The sequence below is a fragment of the Corylus avellana genome, chromosome 2 (genome assembly GCF_965113065.1).
Source record: "Corylus avellana chromosome 2, dhCorAvel1.hap1.2, whole genome shotgun sequence".
NCBI lineage: Eukaryota > Viridiplantae > Streptophyta > Magnoliopsida > Fagales > Betulaceae > Corylus > Corylus avellana.
The window spans coordinates 20,534,730-20,553,429 of NC_142491.1; the positions used below are offsets into that span (position 1 = coordinate 20,534,730).

Consider the following 18,700-nt stretch of genomic DNA (forward strand, 5'->3'; position numbering starts at 1 on the left):
TGATTAGGAAATTGGCATGTTTTGGAAGTGGAGAGAAGATATAATAATTATATAAAGGGTTTGTGGAAAAGACCAACTGTGGAACCTATAAAATGGCCATAACCAAAAAGCATGAAGCAATCGTAGAATATGATTAGAGTTTGATAATAGGGTAATCCTAGGATGACCCTAGGCCACATCAATAGAGTTGGTGAGGGGGCTATCGTGTCCTACTCCAACTGGTAACTTACAACCACTACAAAATGAATATATGGACACTTGTCCTCATCTGGGGCCAGTCCAATATTTGGTGCAAACTCCACCAATTTCACTCAGAAAGTGAACAAATGGCGATCAGTTTCTTTTAACAGTAATTCAAATGTGACTGGCGTTTTTCTTGGATTATAACGGTTTATCGTATTCTCGTAGTTGAATATACCATTTTCACTTGTTGAACTAACCCTGCAAGCATCATTTAATTTGAAACACCATGAAAGTATGATTGAATTTGATCACAGGTTAGAATGGAAACAATATTTGTCAAAGTTGGTAGCCTTTTATTTTTGAAACTAATAATTTTCCATATATAAAGTATCACAAGACCAAGACTTTTGAGGGCCTAGAACAAAACCATGACATAATGGAGTTGATTTTGGCTTGCTAACTGCCATGTCCTGTCACTAGAACCTAATTGTGTGAAACCAATCAAGCAAATCTGTACAGGCTCTACAATTTTTTTTTTCCTAGTCCAAACAGAGGAGGGTTTTGTCACAATCTACAGCCATGTGTGTGAGAGATAAACAAAGAATTGCTCTGCAGCCTTGAGGAGGAGCAAAATTTTTTGTCTTGTGTAAACTTGCCACTTAGAAAATGTCAGCTTGCCTTCTCAGTCAGGATTGAAACAAGCTCTGACTGTGCTTTTTCCAGAGCACTTGACAAATTTTCAGGCTTCCTGCCGCCTGCCTGAGCAAAATTCGGCCTGCCGCCCCCTCCCCCACCGCACAACTTAGCTATAGGCCCTATGAACTTCCCTGCCTGTACTCCTAAATCAACGACTCCAGGAGTGAATGCAGCAACCAGACTAACCTTCCCTTCACCTGGACAGGAGCCCAATACAACAGCTGCTGGATCTTCTAGCGCATCCACCAGATACTCCGCCGCGCTTTTTAGTGAATCAGCATCAGTATCATCCATGCACTCAACTAATACCCTGATATGAAAGGATTTCAAAGAGAAAAAGAAATAAAAATCATAATATTTTCTAAGTGTAAATGTTATTTTGATACTTTGGAGGTTATACTTTATATTAAACTTCGAAAACAAGAAGATAAGGAGACATTTGATGTATCAGGCTACTTCACATCTGTAGTGTTTGAGCTCACAAATGTTTTACTAAGAAACTATAAATGATGATGGCGAAATTAATACTTCATCAAGAATGTTAGGTTTCTTGGCCTATAATGTGCATACCTTATTGAATAACTTTATATTACGCTTCCGTCACTTCACATCTATTATTTCTAGGTGAGAACTTGTACATAAAATTTAATAGAAAACACGAAGATCTTCTCTTTTGGGGTGGGGGGTGGTCGGAGAGGGAAAACTTGAAGAATGACCATGTATGTATGCAGGCACATACCTTATCTTTTTTGAGGTTCCCACTAGGAATGCCTTGCTTGCAATAATTGATGCTTTGTATTCTGCTGCTTTTGATCGCAAAGCAGAAACTTCATTTCTTGCCATCCGTAACTCCTCTAGGAGGTTTTCTACCCTGGTTGTTACTTCTTCAGCTTTGACCTACAAAAGGAAACTTTGAAGTATATTAGAGATCCTAGTTCTATTCACAAAGGGAATGTTTTAAGCACTGGATAGCATTCAAAAGCTGGTGACCCGAAAAACAGAAAAGTGAAAACTAAGCCTACAGAATCCCTAGTACAATCAACTAGAATTAGAAAACAGCCGGAGGAAGACGGATAATGACAATGCTTCTATTTATTAGTTTCATAATGTCAGTAATTTTCAGTAGGTTGAGGATTTCAACAAAGTTTGAACTCACAATTAGAACACAGACAATAAAGCAATTGTTCACTTGCCGGTCGATGAATATTGTTTGAATGTCAATTAAAAGATTGAATTCATCATTTCCTGTCAACTTAATCTTTTAAGACAACTTATAATTTAATCGAGCAGTGGTTCTGAGTTTAATCCTGACTCCATAATTTATTTCTTATTTCAGTTGGATATTATTCTTATTAAGCTTCACTTATTAAGGAAAAGTTTGAGCATATATGTGAGTAAGAGTCTTAAAAATTAATTAAATGATTAAATTTACTATTTTCTATCATCTCAAGTTTTTTAAATAACCGGTGATTTAATGAATATTTTAAATGGTTCTCTTAAAACATACCATGCATTTCCAGCAAAACAAAGAGAGGATTGGCATAAGTTTTATATTTGATAATAAGAGAGTTCATAATAATAATTAAAAAAAAAAAAAAAAAAAAAAAAACTTACTTTGAGAGTCGAACATAGATTTTTCATATGGTAATCTCTAGCATTGACATATTCAATGAAAGCTTCACCAGCCACCGCTTCTATACGTCTAATTCCAGATGCAATACCCTGCTCTGAGATTATTTTGAAGCCACGTATCTCAGAGGTATTGCTAACATGGGTCCCACCACAAAGTTCCATTGATACTCCTGGGACCTCTACAACACGCACCTATAGCACATCAAAGTATTAGAAAAAAGAAAACTAATAAACTGGTTTTGTATTGCATGTCCAATATGTCTCCAAAATGTCCTGTTGAATGTTGAAATAAATATATATTGCCATGACACAACTACCTCTGGAATTTTTTGAAGTATAAAATTTATACTAAACAGATGCTACAGAAGAAGACATCATAGAGACAATTAGTTAAGAGCATTGAAGAAACACAACAATTCAAGGGAAAAGAAAATAAAAACACTACTGGCCAAGGGTTATGCTTCTGTAATCAGGACTGTTGATTGCTATGTCATCGTGCTCGTATAAACTATAAGCTGGTAAGATTGATCAAAATTAACATTGTTGAACCAAGAATTAATAAGAACAAAAGCATCTCAAGGAATAGTCTCGAACCCTTTTATTTTGTCCTAAGATGTTACACTTTCTCAAACACGCTCTTTATGAAGCATTTATGGAAGCAGCTTAGCTGAACTAGTACACAGGTAAGCCAGTGATGTTGGCAAAATTTTGTTATTAAAACATCGAAGAAGTTCAAACCTGCTCTCCATACTTTTCCCCAAACATTGCAATAGCCCCTGCACTTTTTGCGTCAGCAAGAGGAATGACTTTGGTTTGAAGAAGGGTTGCATCCCCAATCCATCTGTTGATTAGTCCTTCAATTTCCATGAGCTCACTGTCAAGAAGTTGTCGGTGGAAGTTGAAATCAAATCTGAGACGATCAAAAGATACCAATGAACCGGCTTGTGATGTTTCCTGCCCTACAACTTTCTTAAGTGCAGCTTGTAGCAAATGAGTAGCAGTATGATGAACCTGAAAAATACTAAAGAAATTTAGATAGCAAGCCAAAAGGTATGGCAGAACTCTATGCCAATAGTGAGTACCATCTATTAAACTTAGAATATTTTAACTTTTCTACCTTCCAAATCAATTTGAGGTTGAACAAAAGCGTCAGTGAATGATAACTAGTTAAACTCCCCTCTAAGTGAATAATAACTAGTTAAACTCCTCTCTAAGTCTGAAGAATGTGTTATAAACTTCATAATTTTTGGAAATAGAAAAGTTGAACCCACAGTTGAGGTTGTACCTTAGCTCGCTGCCTAAGTTTAGCATCTACCGCTGCTTCCACTTCTCTACCAACCTCTAGAACTCCCTCTCTAATAGTACCCTTATGAACAAATATGTTACCAAAGGATTTTTGGACATCTTTTATCTCTACAACAGCTTTCTGTAGGCTTTCACCATCGTTAAAATATAGAAATCCATGATCTCCAATTTGACCGCCTGATTCAGCATAAAATGGAGTCCTGTTTAGCAGAACTTCTACATCACTTCCTTCAGAAACCTGTATCACAGGGTTCCCGTTCACCAGAAGGCTTTCCACTACAGCTCTAGCAGAAAGGTTGTCATATCCAAGAAATTCAGTGTCAGGTACATTTTCTGCCAGGTCTGCACCATTTCCAACTGCAAGTTTAACAGCACTATGTGCAGCCTGAGATTGACGCCTTTGGTTCTCCATTTCAATATCAAAACCATCCATATCTATAATGGCGCCACGTTCTTCAGCCACTTCTTTTGTTATCTCAACTGGAAACCCATATGTGTCGTACAAAAGAAAAGCGTCCTTTCCAGACAAACAAGGTGCAGTTCCATTTTCTTTTGCACTTAATAATGCATTAGCAAGCATTTCATCCAGCAATTTTTCTCCTCTCTCCAATGTCTGTACAAAACGAAGTTCTTCCCTTCTCAATTCCTCAAGAATACGGGATGCTATGTTTTTTACATCCGCATCAATAAGGGTGCTTAATTCTATTACTTTTTCCGCAACAACTGGTAAAAATGCTCCTTCAAGGTTGCCCCTACCATCCCCCTTTATACCAAGCAACCTGCCAGTACGAACAGCCCTTCTGATGAGGCGCCGAACAACATAACCTCTCCCAATGTTTGATGGGAACACCCCATCTGATATGAGATATACAATTGCACGCAAATGATCTCCTATAATCTGATAACGAAAATAAATAATAGATCAATATGCCAAATAATAGATAAATATACAGAGGAGTCATGCACATTTCTTATGAAAAGAGAAAAAACATATATGTTGACACAAGAACTTGAAAGAATTTGCAGCTTCAGAACAGATAGCATACTTTAAGGTTCATCTTGGTATAATCATCAGCAAGAGCATACGACACATTTGCCAATTCTGAGGCCTTCTCTATAATGGGATAAATCAAGTCGGTTTCGTAGTTGTTTGGAACCTGCAGGAAAAATATGATTTCCATGAATAGAAGTTTTGCTGGCTGGACAAGGTCCATTGATTGAAAATTTCCACTCCCATTGAAGCAGTAATTTTGCATTGACATGAAAGGAAAGAGTGTCCATTCATTATTTCTGTAATGAGGCAAACACAATCAATACCTTCTGAAGGATGCGAGCCAAACGCTCTAGACCAAGCCCAGTGTCTATATTCTTCTGTTTTAAGGGATCGAGCGAACCGTCCTCCTTTTTGTTGTATTGCATGAAAACCAGATTGTAGAACTCTATGAACCTAGTATCATCTCCAAGATCCTGCAAATCAAATTCATCCCATAATGTAAAAAAATAACGAAAAAAAAAAAAAAAATGAAGAAGAGCCTATGAAAGAGTCACTTGAACTTATCCAATACGCACAGTGTCTAAAATTCCCCTCTCAGGATGGAAATCATAATAAAGCTCTGAGCATGGACCACAGGGACCAGTAACTCCACTATTCCAGAAGTTGTCATCTTCACCCATCCTCTTTATACGCTCCACAGGAACCCCCACCTGATGCAAAAGCCACAGTCATAGAGTTTACACGACCATAAGTTCATACAAAAAGAAAAAAGAAAGTCATGTTGGCATTTATGAGGATTATCACATTCTTCCCACCAAAAATGATAAGATACCAAAAAAAAAAGAGCAATTACAATGAGACTTTATCACGTCTCTTTGTAAAATACAGATTGAGATACATACAGAATTACATGGAAAAGTGTATGCACACCCAACAAATAATGTTAGAGCATATGGAGAGAAAAGCTTAATATGGGGTAATTACATATAAAAACATATAACTAATTATGATATCTTGTTTGACTGACCTCATCACGCCAGATTTCAAAAGCTTCATCATCGTCTTCGTAAACACTAATCCATACCCTGTCAGCTGGCAATCCAAATCTGTAACCAAATAAGTACTTAGTTAATGATTTTCTTGCAGAGAAAACTAAAGTATGATGAAATAATGTACTAACTTTTCCTTTTGTTCTGGCAGAAAAATAAAAAATGCCTGAGCACACACACACACAAATTGGATCTTAGCAAGAAATTGCTTATATCCTTAAGAAAGTCGAGCACATAACATTCACATGCACACACATTGGATCTTCGCAAGAAAACATTTATATCCTTGAGAAAAAGTCAAGCAAAGCACTTCTTTCATCAAGGACATTTCTGTGATGAGGACTTGATTTTCAGTTGAGACTGGGATGTCCCTGTTATAGAACATGAATATCCTGCCCTTGCTTAATTCAGCATCATATTCAATGTGCATGCACACACACAGACAAGTAGCCTGGATAATGTTTCTGTTGTATATACTAACTAGTGGGTGTGGGCACGAACAAACACACACACGCACAAGCAGCCTGGATAATGTTTCTGTTGTATACACTAACTAGCAATGAAACCTTCAGCATAACAACTAGAAATCATGCTTCAAGCAAGAAGCACAACGTATAAGTTAATGAACCATTAGTAGCACAAAAATTCATGCATACTCCACTGTTGAAAGCTCCCATGCCCATTTAATTGCTTCCTTCTTGAAGTAATCTCCAAAACTGAAGTTTCCAAGCATCTCAAAAAACGTGTGATGTCGAGTGGTTCGACCCACATTCTCCACGTCATTGGTACGTATACACCTTTGTGCAGTCGTAGCACAAGGAACCTGTCTGGGAACCTGAAAAGAATATGCCAACACTGTTTAAAAAAAATAAAACTTAAAAATCTCTTCAAAAGTCCTTCATTCCAATTAAATCATTTGATTCTGAGAGTTAATATTGCCTTCTTAGATTGTTCCTTTTGATTTCAATGGAAATATTTTGCGAACCTGACATTAGTTTAACAAGTTTCTGCTAACCTTTCCAAGGAATATAGGCTTGAATTGAAGCATTCCAGCAATTGTCAGTAGAACTGTTGGATCATCCGGCACCAGAGAAGCACTTGGAAGAACCTTGTGACCACGGGAAGCATAAAAATTAAGGAATCGACGGCGTATAGAATTCCCACTTACAGGTAGATCCTTGGATGCCTCCCCCATCAGTTCCTCAGTCATGGGCTGTATTGATGCTGAAAAATCATGCAGTAAATTTCATATGCTTCAAAGATGGAAGCAGAAGGAAAATTTAGAAGCCCTTAATAAGAAGTTATTACACTTAAATACAGCAACCTGATGTACTGCGAGAGTGAAATTGCATGCGCCGTGCTTCCATGAGATCACAATGACCACAGGGCAAAATACTAGGAGAAAAAAGGGTAATGGTTCTCGTAAAAAGACCTGCATAATCCCAAAGATCAATATCAAAAAACTCATTCATCAACCTGAATACCTTAGCAAAATGATTTGAAGTTCACATCAATTAATTATAATGTGCCACAACAAAATCAATTATTTAAGGGAAAGAATTATAGTGTAAAAGCAGATTCCTAAATACCAAGCAAGTACAGCAGAGAACACTCTCCATAGAGAGAAACCCTATTCTATAGAATTCCAAAGTTAAAGGGAAACAGTAACAATGACTCGATGAGCCCCACCAACCCCCCCCCCCCCCCCCCAAAAAAAAAAAACAAAAAAACTCATCCAATCTTTCCTCAGCTTCCTTTTCCCACAAACTACGAATCTGGGTGTTTTTTTCTTTTCTTTTTTTTCTCTGAATTACTTGATATACTACTTTTCAGTAAAATTTTCTAGTGGGTACAATATAAATTTTACATCAATAAAATGAATTCCAGTCTTAACAATGATTGACATCAAAATATGAAGAACACCAACTTCAAATTATGAACAAAATAAAATACAAAAAGTACATCTTTTATGGAAAAGAATAAAAAGCAGGACGGAGCTCATTGAGTAAACAAGCAGTTGATAGTTTTTGGTCAAGTGGGTCTGCCGAAAATGAAACAAATTAAGCTCAAACAGCAGTAGTTATAGTAAAATCTGTAATTGGAATGGTTTCTAATCAGAGAACGAAAGGACAAAGAAAAAAGAAGCAGAGTTGGAGAAGAAAGTACCCGTGGAAAGCGCAAATTGGCGGTTTGGCGGTTTGGGAGACAAGCTTGAAGATGGAAATGGGATGAGAGCCTTGCCTCCATGGCTGCTGAGTAAAGAGTGTGGGAGCTTCAAGCTTTCCATGGCTGTCTCCCTGTGGTTAGTTTGGCTTTGATTTTCAAATGGACGTTTATATACGTTGGTGCGGATGGAGGTGGATAAGCGGCTTTTGAGAGGTTCACATTTCCAGAGCTAATTCAATCTTACTTACCCAAAATAATAATAATAATAATAATAATAATAAAGAAAAAGAAAAAAATAGGGTTGTTTCTTTTTATTTATTTATTTTAGGTATAATGTTATAAATTGTATTTTTTTCCGATAATTATTTCACAATGCTCTAACAATTAAATTAGTCATAGTAAAAATAAAAATATTTTGTGGAGAAGAAGAGAAGCTTGACTGAGAGAGAGGAGCTGTGCGTGAGTTTTGAGCGTGAAGGGGAAGATTCCGTCGGGTTTAGGGTGAGTGTGTTTGAATGAGTTTGGGAAAAATGATTTACGAAATTAAAAAATGTAAACCGTTTTTCGAAAAATGTAAATGCTTTTTTATCAAACGGAAATCATCTTCAGTTTGCCTTTTATTTTACAGCACACCAAACACCGTAAAATGCCAAATACATTTTTTGAAAAATATTTTACGCCAAAACAAATGGAGACAAAGAGTTGGTTGTAGCTGTCAAATTAACGTTGTTAGATAATTGTGAAATATAAATATGATATATAGCATTTCTCTTATTTTTTTCCCCTTTTAAATTTTTTTTCCTTTGTTGTTTTTCCCCTTTTATTCTTTAATTAATAGAACTAGCTTAGAGCCCGTGCTACGTGCCGGGTTTTTTTTTTTTAATTTTGTAATTTACTCAAAAATTCTTTAAAAGATTATCAACAACAATTTTAATTTTCTTCTCTTAATTAACTAATTAGCTACTAAAAATGACAAATATTCATAAGATCCTTTTAAACCATACTTTTACTCAATACATATCTAATAAATTTAAAAATTCATAAATTTTAGTTCTTATAAACTTAAACATATTAAATATTTGTTCCCATATATGTAGTTTAAAATGAAATATAAAGGAAAAAAAATTCAAAATAAAAATATAGATTAATCAATTATACAAAATGATTGATTAATCATTTTATTCCAACAATGACACCACTTCTCCTCCACTACACAATCCATTATGGTAAACTTTTGTCTTTCAGGAGTTGAACTTTCTCCTCATAAACAATTTTTTTGAGAAATTTTTCTATTACACTAACAAAAATAAAGAAGTGTTCTAAAATATATGAGCATATTGATATTTGATTACAGTTATGTTTACTAATTTTGTAAACAAAAGAATGTTGGTAGTTTAATTTTTCTTTTTAAAAATGAAAGAGATAAAAAACATTGGCAGGAATATTGACATAATCTAATTATACATCGTACCAAAAATAATGATAGGAAATTTTTTCACTATCATTTCCCTTAATTCAACGTGAAATTTACAAAAGAAAACTAATCAATTTGAAAAAATAATATATAAATTAGTATAAATTTAAGGGAAAAAAATGGAAGAACATAACCAATTTTTTTTTTTTTTTAACAGCCATCCTTCACATATATAAAGTAAATGAAACTAATTTTAAGACATACAGGAAAACAAAGACGAAAAAATCTACACAATGAACATTGACATAATCTAAAAAAGCATCCTACACCGTACCAAAAATAATGATAGGAAACTCTTTCACTATCATTTCCTAATTCAATGTGAAATTTACAAAAGAAAAATATTCAATTTGAATAAATAATATATAAATTAGTAGAAAATTTAAGGGATAACAATGGAAGAACATAAATACATTAAATAAAGATAAAATAAAAAACTAAAATAAAATTTTAATATAATTGAAAGAATTGTCTTTTTCTACTGTATACGTTTCCCAATGAAACCTTAAAAACCAATGTCATCCATTAATTAAGCATGTAAACAGATAAAAAAAAATTAAATCACTCAATGAACAACAACATGTACAAACTAAAAAATTATCAACCAAAAATAACGATAAGAAACTCTCTCTCATTATTATTTCTTGAGTTCAATGTAAAATTTACCAAAGAAAAGTAATCATTTGAATCAAAAATAATATATAAATTAGAAGAAAAAAATAAGGGACAAAAAAAAAAAAGGAAGAACATAAGCACCGGAAATAAAGATAAAAAAAAAGGAAAAAAAAAAATACTAATTGAAAATAACTATTCTAGATTAAAAAAAAAAAAAAATTGTAGTATAATTTTTCATTAAGAAACAACGATTGAAAAATTGAAAAGAACTATTCTAGAAAAAAAAAATATGTAAAAAAAATAACTATAGTATAATTTTTCATTGAGAAGCAGCAATGCAAATCTCTTTCTCTCTCTCTCTCTCTCTCTCTCTTGTCTTTTTCTAAATTGATTGTAAAATTTACAAAGGAACATTGAGATATAAATAGAAAGTAAGAGAAGAAAAAAAAAATTAGAAAAAAATATAAGGGACAAAAACAAAAATGGAAGAACATAAGCACCGAAAATAAAGATAAAAAAAACGAATAAAATAAAAATACTAATATAATTGAAAATAACTATTTTACTCTTCATTGAGAATAGTATAATTTTTCATTGAAAAACAACGATTGGAAAATTTAAAAGAACTATTCTTGCAAAAAAATAAAATAAAGAAAAGAAATCATTGAGAAACAACGATTAGAAACTCTCTCTACCTCTCTCTTGTAGTCTTGTCTTTTTCCTGATTTGAGTGTGAAATTGACAGAGGAACATTGAGATATAAATAGAAAGCAAGAGAAGAGAAAAAGAAAAATAAACAGAGAGAGAAATAAAGAATTTGGGAACCTTTTGTTTTCTTCATTAAGACAATTAAATATATTACAAATAAAACTCATATATTTTAATTGTCTCATATTGAGATATAAACATAAAGGAAGAGAAGATAAAAAGAAAATTAAATAAAGAGAGAGAAATAGAGAATTTGATAACCTTTTGTTTTCTTCATTAAGACAATTCAATGCATTATGATGATGATGAATATATATATATCTCACATTAAGATATAAACATAAAGCAAGGGAAGATAAAAAGAAAATTAAATAAAGAGAGAGAAATAGAGAATTTGAAAACCTTTTGTATTCTTTATTTATTTATTTATTTTTTTTTGATAATGCCAAATTTCATAATAAATCAAGCAGCTAGAGCAAAATGCTCCAGGTGCAATAAGTCTCTGATACATTCTGGTGGGATCACCCACATTTGTTCCGCCTCAGTCTTAGTTGCATACTTGGCCAGTACATGGGCTATATTGTTATCTTCTCTCCTAACATAAGTCATCTTCCATTGCAACCCAGTGCACAGCTCAATCTTCAGGTCCTCCAGTACGATCCCCAGGCTGCTCCGATTGACCTCTTCACGATTTACCTCATCGACTACACCTTTTGCATCTCCTTCGAAATGGACTCGATCAAATCCCATCTCCTTGCACAACCGAATCGCCATCAATGCAGCCAACGCTTCCGCCACCAAAGGAGTGGGATTTCCTTTTCGGATAGAGCATTTGGCCACCACCAGCCTCCCCAAGTGGTCACGGACTACCACTGCACTTCCCATCAAGCCCTTCTGAAAGTCCAGTGATGCGTCCCAATTGGCCTTAAGCCAACCCGGTGAAGGGCCTGACCAACCAGTCAGTATCGGCTCCATCATAACGAGCAGAGGTGACTCTCGCAATTCTTGAGCTTGGGTATAATCTTCAATGGCTCTATGGGTAGTCTGCAGCAAGGACTGAGGAGAGGTCATAGACCCCCCAAAGACCACTGCATTCCTCCTCAACCAGATTCGTCTAGCTAGCCCCGCAAAAATTACCAAGTCCGCTTGATCACATTTTTGAAAGAAAAGCTCTAGCACTTGCCTGAAACAGGGCACTGCAAACGAACTCTTTTGAATCTTCATACTGCACATAGACCACACATCCATTGCAGATGGGCATTGCCAGAGGATGTGAAAAGCGGTTTCCTCTTCCAGGCCACACAGTGGACATAATGAATCGGGAGTGATCTTCCTTCTCCATAGATTCCCCTTCGTTGGTAAGATATCATGGCTGGCACGCCATAGAAAATTTTTCTCCGTATTGGGTATTGGCAGGTCCCACAACCTTTTCCAAAAACCAGATGAGTCCATACTTGAAGAGCTAGCAGCCAACTCACGGTTATTCACCTCCTGTTGTATAAAGTACGCACTGCGCACTGTGAATCTACCATCTGCCGAGCCCCTCCAAATGAGAGTGTCCGGTTGGTCAGTGCTACTGGGTGGTATAGACTGAATCAAACGCACTTCGTCCGGAGTAAAGATAGAATCCAATAATTGGCTATTCCACCATTTCGATTCCCCTTCAAGTAAAGCACTTACCGTCGCATTCGGGTCCAGAATGGACGGCGGAGAACAAATGCGATAAGTGTGGGGATACGGCAACCATTTGTCTTGCCAAATCCTAATTTTACAGCCATTCCCAACCCTCCATACGAGTCCCTCCTTTAGGAGAGCACAAGAGCTGTGAATGCTGCGCCAGGCATATGAAGCTCTTCGTCCCACATTGGCTTCCAACAAAGTTTTCCCGAGATAATATTTGGTTCTCATCAAAGTTGCCACCAAACTATCCGGGTCGTGCCATAACCTCCAACTTTGTTTGGCCAAAAGATCTTTATTGAAACATGCGAAATCTCGGAAACCCATACCACTGGAGGATTTGGAAGTACTCATACGCTGCCAACTCATCCAGTTAACCCATTTATCCTTCCCTTGCTGACCCCACCAGAAGTTCCTCATTTTCGAATTGATCTCCGAGCATAAGGTTTTTGGAAGGAGAAAGAGACTCATGCAGTAAGCAGGGATAGCCTGTATCACCGCTTTTAATAAAATCTCTTTGCCCGCTTGTGAGAGAAACTTCAACTTCCAATCCTGGAGGCGCTTTTGGACTCTTTCAATTATACCATTAAAAGCTGCAGTACGGGATTTACCCACCAAGGCTGGGAGGCCTAAGTAAGTGTCAAAGCGCTGTGTATCTGGGATCCTCGCCTCTTCTAAGATTGCTTCCTTATCCGCCAGTATGGTATTCCTACTAAAGAAAATAGATGTCTTATTTGCGTTAAGACATTGACCCGAGACTCCCTCATAGCACCTTAGCACACTTGTCAGAGAGTGCCATTCTGTCAAGTTGGACCTGCAAAATAAAAGGCTGTCATCCGCAAAGAAAAGGTGGCTTACACGAGGGCCCCTCTTGGAGGTAGGAACCCCTGTTAAAACCCCTTCTCCATTTGCCTTTGTTAGCAACGAACTCAAAGCCTCGGCACATAAAAGGAATAAATAAGGAGAGATCGGATCCCCTTGTCTCAATCCTCTCTCCGGAGTAATGGACCCATACGGTGTGCCATTCACAACTACAGCGTAATGAACCGTCGTAACACACATCATAATAAGATCAATCCATCTCTGGTCAAAGCCCAACTTTCTCATGACTGCTTCTAAGAATCTCCATTCAACTCTATCATATGCCTTGCTCATATCTAATTTGACAGCCATGAATCCCTTTTTACCGTGCATCCTAGTATGCATTGTATGCAAAGTTTCATATGCGACCAAAACATTATCCGTGATCAACCTCCCAGGAATGAAGGCACTTTGTGTAGGGGAAATAATGTGTGTCAAAATTTTCTTCAGTCTATTGGCTAGAACTTTAGAAATGACTTTATAGAGTACATTACATAGGCTGATAGGTCTAAAATCAGTCACCTTAGTGGGGTTCTTCACTTTCGGTATTAGAGCAATATTAGTCATATTCAACAAAGAGGGCATTGAACCAGAATTGAGAATACCTAGCAAGGCTTTACAGATATCATCTCCCATCACATCCCAATTTTTCTGAAAAAAGCCAGCTGGTAGACCGTTCGGACCCGGTGCTTTTGTGGGTGCCATTTGATGGAGAGCAAAATGCACTTCCTCCGCCACAAAAGGTTTGAGAAGTGCTTCATTCATTTCATCGGTGATCCTTCTCTCCATGGAGTTTATACATGAACTCATGTCCCCTGTAGAGGAAGCAGAAAATAAACTTTTGAAATAAGAGACAAAAGCCATTGTTACCTCCTCTTTCGAGTTGCATGTCTGATTATCTTGGTCCAAAATGCTTCGGATCATATTTTTCTTTCTACGGGTCGTGGCACACGCATGGTAGAAGCGAGTGTTACGGTCTCCACTTCTCAGCCAAACGGTCTTGGCTCTTTGCCTCCAGTGCATGTCTGCCCTCTCCATAAGCCCTTGTAGCTCACGTCTCAATGGGAGCACCCGTTCGCTACACGTAGCATCTGCACTGTCCAGCATTACCAGGAGCTGCTTATGGAGATAAGCAATTCGGGCAGTATGGGACCCCTGCTGTCGCGCCCTCCAATGGTTGAGTCCACGCCTACACTGTGCCAAATTGGACTCTATACACGCCCAACCATTTCCAGGATCAGACTGGTGAGTCCAAGCTCCTTCAATGACCTCCCTGTAGCCCTCATCCATTGCCCATTGAGCTTCATATCGAAAAGGTTTGAAACCTGTTCTGTCAACTCGTTCCGGCTCCAAACAAAGTATCAGAGGGGAATGATCCGACCAAACCGCCCCTTTTACTATTACTTCTGCGTCCGGGAACAGGTCCTTCCATCCCTGGGTTGCCATCCCCCTGTCAAGACGTTCCTTGATAAAATCCACTCCTTCCCGAAAGTTGCACCATGTAAATTTTGCTCCCCTATACCCAAGGTCAGAAAGTTGACAAACTTCTATCACTTGTTGGAAAGCAAGCATCTGACTTGAAGGTCTTGCACCCCCTCCCCATTTTTCAGATGAATAAAGTACTTCGTTGAAGTCACCGATACACACCCAAGGTCCGGGGTTCAAGTGTCTCAAATGTTTAAGCAAAGCCCAAGCTTCATGCCTTTTGGTTGGGTCCGGATGCCCATAAAATCCCGTAAAGCTCCATGGCTCGCCGCCCCCCGTCGTTTGAACCATTCCGGTAATGTGGCGTCGGCTAAAGTTTTGGAGTACCACGTCGACGTCGTCACCCCACATTAATGCCAGTCCACCACTTCGTCCCTCGCTATCCACTACTATCATACTCGAGTAGTCCAGCTTTGATCTAATAGCCTCCATTTTTTGTCTCCGTAATTTGGTCTCCATTAAGAAGACCATAGCAGGTCGCTTATGCTTCACCAAAAGGCAAAGCTCCCGAACTGTCGCAGGGTTCCCAAGCCCTCGACAGTTCCAACTTAGTATGTTCATTGCGGTCGGCGGGACTGCTCCGCAGCCACCGCCAATCCCGAACCAATACTATTTTCTTTGCTGTCACTCCGGCTCCATTCATTTTGAGACTCAGCATTTTGTTCTTTTTCAATTGTGTCTCTCTTCTTCCATTTCCCCTGGGCTGCTCTCAAATCATCTACTCCTTCAAGGTCCCCCTCAGCCTTTCTTTTCCATGAAGCTGCGGCTTTCATGCTCCCCTCTCGCTCCAACACAGCGTTGTCTCGCTCCCCCAATTGTTCTCCTTGTAGGACAACTCAATGCATTACAAATAAAAAATCAAAAAATTGGTTCAAACATAAATTATGGGAGAGAGAGAGAGAGAGAGAGAGAGAGAGAGAGATTTAAGACATTTAAGTGGAGAAAATTATGGGAGAGAGAGAGACAAAATTATGGGAGAGAGAGACAGTTAAGACACTTAAACCATATAATTAGTTTAGAGAGAGAAGAAAAGGTTCAAATATAAAATTATATTAAAAAAAAAACGGTTGAAACATAAATTATGAGAGAGAGAGAGAGAGAGAGAGAGAGAGAGAGAGAGATTATGGGAGAGTGAGAATTATCACAATTAATTAAAAAAGAATTCAGATATAAAATTATGGGAGAGAGATTTAAGACAATTAAGTGGGGATAGAGAGAGAGAGAGAGAGAGAGACAAAAAACGATTGAAACACAAATTATGGGAGAGAGTTAGCACAATTAATTAAAAAAAAAAAAAACTATTGAAACACAAATTATGAGAGAGAGATTTAAGACAATTAAGTGGAGATAGAGGGAGAGAGAGAGAGACAAAAAACGGTTGAAACACAAATTATGGGAGAGAGTTAGCACAATTAATTTTTTTTTTTAAAAAAAAACCATTGAAACACAAATTATGGGAGAGTGAAAGTTAGCACAATTAATTGTCTTAAACCATAGAATTAGTTTAAGACATTTAAATTGAGATAGAGGGAGAAAGAGAGAGATTTAAGACAATTAAGTGGAGATAGAGGGAGAGAGAGAGAGAGAGAAAGAGATAGAGACAAAAAACGGTTAAAACACAAATTATGGGAGAGAGTTAGCAGAATTAATTTTTTTTTAAAAAAAAAACGATTGAAACACAAATTATGGGAAAGAGATTTAAGACAATTAAATGGAGATAGAGGGAGAGAGAGAGAGAGAGAGAGAGAGAGAGAACGGTTGAAACACAAATTATGGGAGAGAGTTAGCACAATTAATTTAAAAATAAAAATAAAAAACGATTAAAACACAAATTATGGGAGAGTGAGAGTTAGCACAATTAATTATCTTAAACCATAGAATTAGTTTAAGACATTTAAGAGGAGATAGAGAGAGAGAGAGAGAGAGAGAGAGAGACAAAAACGGTTGAAACACAAATTATGGGAGAGTGAGAGTTAGCACAATTAATTAAATGTCTTAAACCATTGAATTAGTTGAAGACATTTTTCTCAAAAAAGTTTAAGACATTTAAGTTGAGATAGAGGGAGAGAGAGAGAGAGAGAGACGTGGGAAATAGAGTTAGGAGGACACGTGTCGCAATTCTAAGCATTCCCTACGTCAAAACTCGGCTTTTATATATATATATGAATATGATTATAACTAACCATCAAGCATCTACAAATGAAAGAGTTTCTCTGGATGGTGCAAGCTCAAATGAAGGGCCTATTCGGCTTCTATATGACTTTTTCCCAATTGAGAAATATAAATTTCTTTACACTTGACCCGAGTTCTTCTAAATTAAGGATATGAAAAAACCAATTAAAACACTTTAGGTGTTTGAACTATTTATTGTTGAAACTTAAGCATACTAACTTGGATATTGTCGACAAATATGCTGAACACACAAATGTAGAAGTGATAGGGCGAGATCCCGTGTAATATGATTGTCTTATTGCACTCGGATAGTCCTATTGCATGGGATCAGAATCCAAAGAGATCAGAACAAAACAACATAAATAACAAGAAACATTCATAGCCTACCTTGAAGTGTGGATTGCTTAATAGAAATCCGACATGCCCACAACCCCAACATCGGTTTGGTTTGGATAATCACATGGACATGCATTCTATCAACCTAACACAAGGGAAACAGTAGTTTGTGATGCTGTCTGGCCTTGTGGACATATATATATCATAGCCCTCCATGGCTTTCTGCAGACCACAAGATCAAGCAGTAAAACATCACCTCCATAGCTCCTCCTCCTCCTTGCTTGTTCAGATCACCCCCATTCTGATCTACAGCCATGATCAACCCGAAAAGGCTCATCGCAATGGCGAAGAAGTGGCAGAGAATTGCTGCTAACAAGCGCAAGAGGATTTCATATCCAAAGCTGAATTCTCAGAGGCTAATAAAGGTCATTTTGTTGTTTACACCACTGACAACAAACGGTTTGTCGTTCCCTTGGAATATCTCAGCCAAAACGTCTTCAGAGAGCTCTTGAGAATGTCTGAGGAGGAGTTTGGATTGCCTGGCAATGGACCTATCACGCTGCCCTGTGAAAGTGTTTTCATGGAGTATGTCGTTTCTTTGGTTCAATGGCGGATGCCTGTAGATCTAGAGAAGGCTTTGCTCACTTCTATGGCAACATGTCACAGCTCCTCATCATATTCTCTTGCTCTAAGACAGGGCCAACAGCAAACACTTATTTATGGGTTTTGAAGAAATTCTTTTTTGTATGCCAGAGATTTCAGTTTTGTAAATTTAGAAGCAGAAATTTTAGTCCCATTAAACGACATAGCTTACATCCTTCTGTAATCAACAATGTTCTAACACATTTTGTATTTAGTAAAAACAGAAATTTCTCAACATATTCGGCTTACAAAATGCTCCAATCTCCCACCCCAATTAACCCTCACTCGAAATAGGGTTGGAAAAATGTTTGGAGGCTGAAAAGCCACCACAGAATGAGGCCCTTTTGTCATTTCTCTAGGGTTCTTTTGAGGTTCTTTTGAGGCTCTCCTCATAGCCTTTTGACACAACGAACCTTGAGGGGTTCTCCATGGATGATTGGATTAAGAATATCATTCGGCCTTCCCCTTTCTCAAGGTAAAGGAGGGCTCATATTACCATTTCCAACTCTTAATCCCCCACCCATTTTGGTGGGTTTCTAACAGAGGCCATGTTAGTATTTGTTTGATGATGGGTGACCTTTTTTGCCATGCTAAGTGAAGAAAACGATAGCTCAGAAAATCGACCTAAAAAAGGAAGAAAAGGATAAACTTGTTCTAAGTGGGTAATCTACGCTATACATGGAGATGGAGAAAAGAATATTACGT

At 37.2% G+C, this 18,700-nt stretch overlaps 1 protein-coding gene and 1 pseudogene across 1 annotated transcript; one reads left to right on the plus strand and one right to left on the minus strand.

The window, feature by feature from the left end:
* Positions 1-521: 521 nt before the first annotated feature.
* Positions 522-8,172, minus strand: EMB1030 (Alanyl-tRNA synthetase, class IIc). The gene is made up of 13 exons (XM_059572983.2): positions 8,026-8,172; positions 7,184-7,291; positions 6,875-7,083; positions 6,516-6,694; positions 5,838-5,916; positions 5,386-5,520; positions 5,134-5,283; positions 4,863-4,973; positions 3,797-4,714; positions 3,250-3,522; positions 2,494-2,703; positions 1,619-1,776; positions 522-1,189 (listed from the first exon to the last, which is right to left on the minus strand). Exons 1-13 carry the CDS (start codon positions 8,144-8,146, stop codon positions 853-855), a joined length of 2,988 nt encoding a protein of 995 aa, XP_059428966.2. The 5' UTR covers positions 8,147-8,172; the 3' UTR covers positions 522-852.
* Positions 8,173-17,667: 9,495 nt separating this feature from the next.
* Positions 17,668-18,083, plus strand: LOC132167878 (auxin-responsive protein SAUR64-like; annotated as a pseudogene).
* Positions 18,084-18,700: the final 617 nt, after the last annotated feature.

What these genes read in the sequence shown, in the direction of transcription:
- EMB1030 (XM_059572983.2), bottom strand. Translation starts at nt 8,146, where the DNA reads ATGGAAAGCTTGAAGCTCCCACACTCTTTACTCAGCAGCCATGGAGGC. An exon ending in TCACTCTCGCAGTACATCAG is followed by an intron (nt 7,084 to 7,183) that starts GTTGCTGTATTT and finishes ATGATTTTTCAG; the next exon opens with CATCAATACAGCCCATGACT. An exon ending in GGAACCTCAAAAAAGATAAG is followed by an intron (nt 1,190 to 1,618) that starts GTATGTGCCTGC and finishes CTTTCATATCAG; the next exon opens with GGTATTAGTTGAGTGCATGG.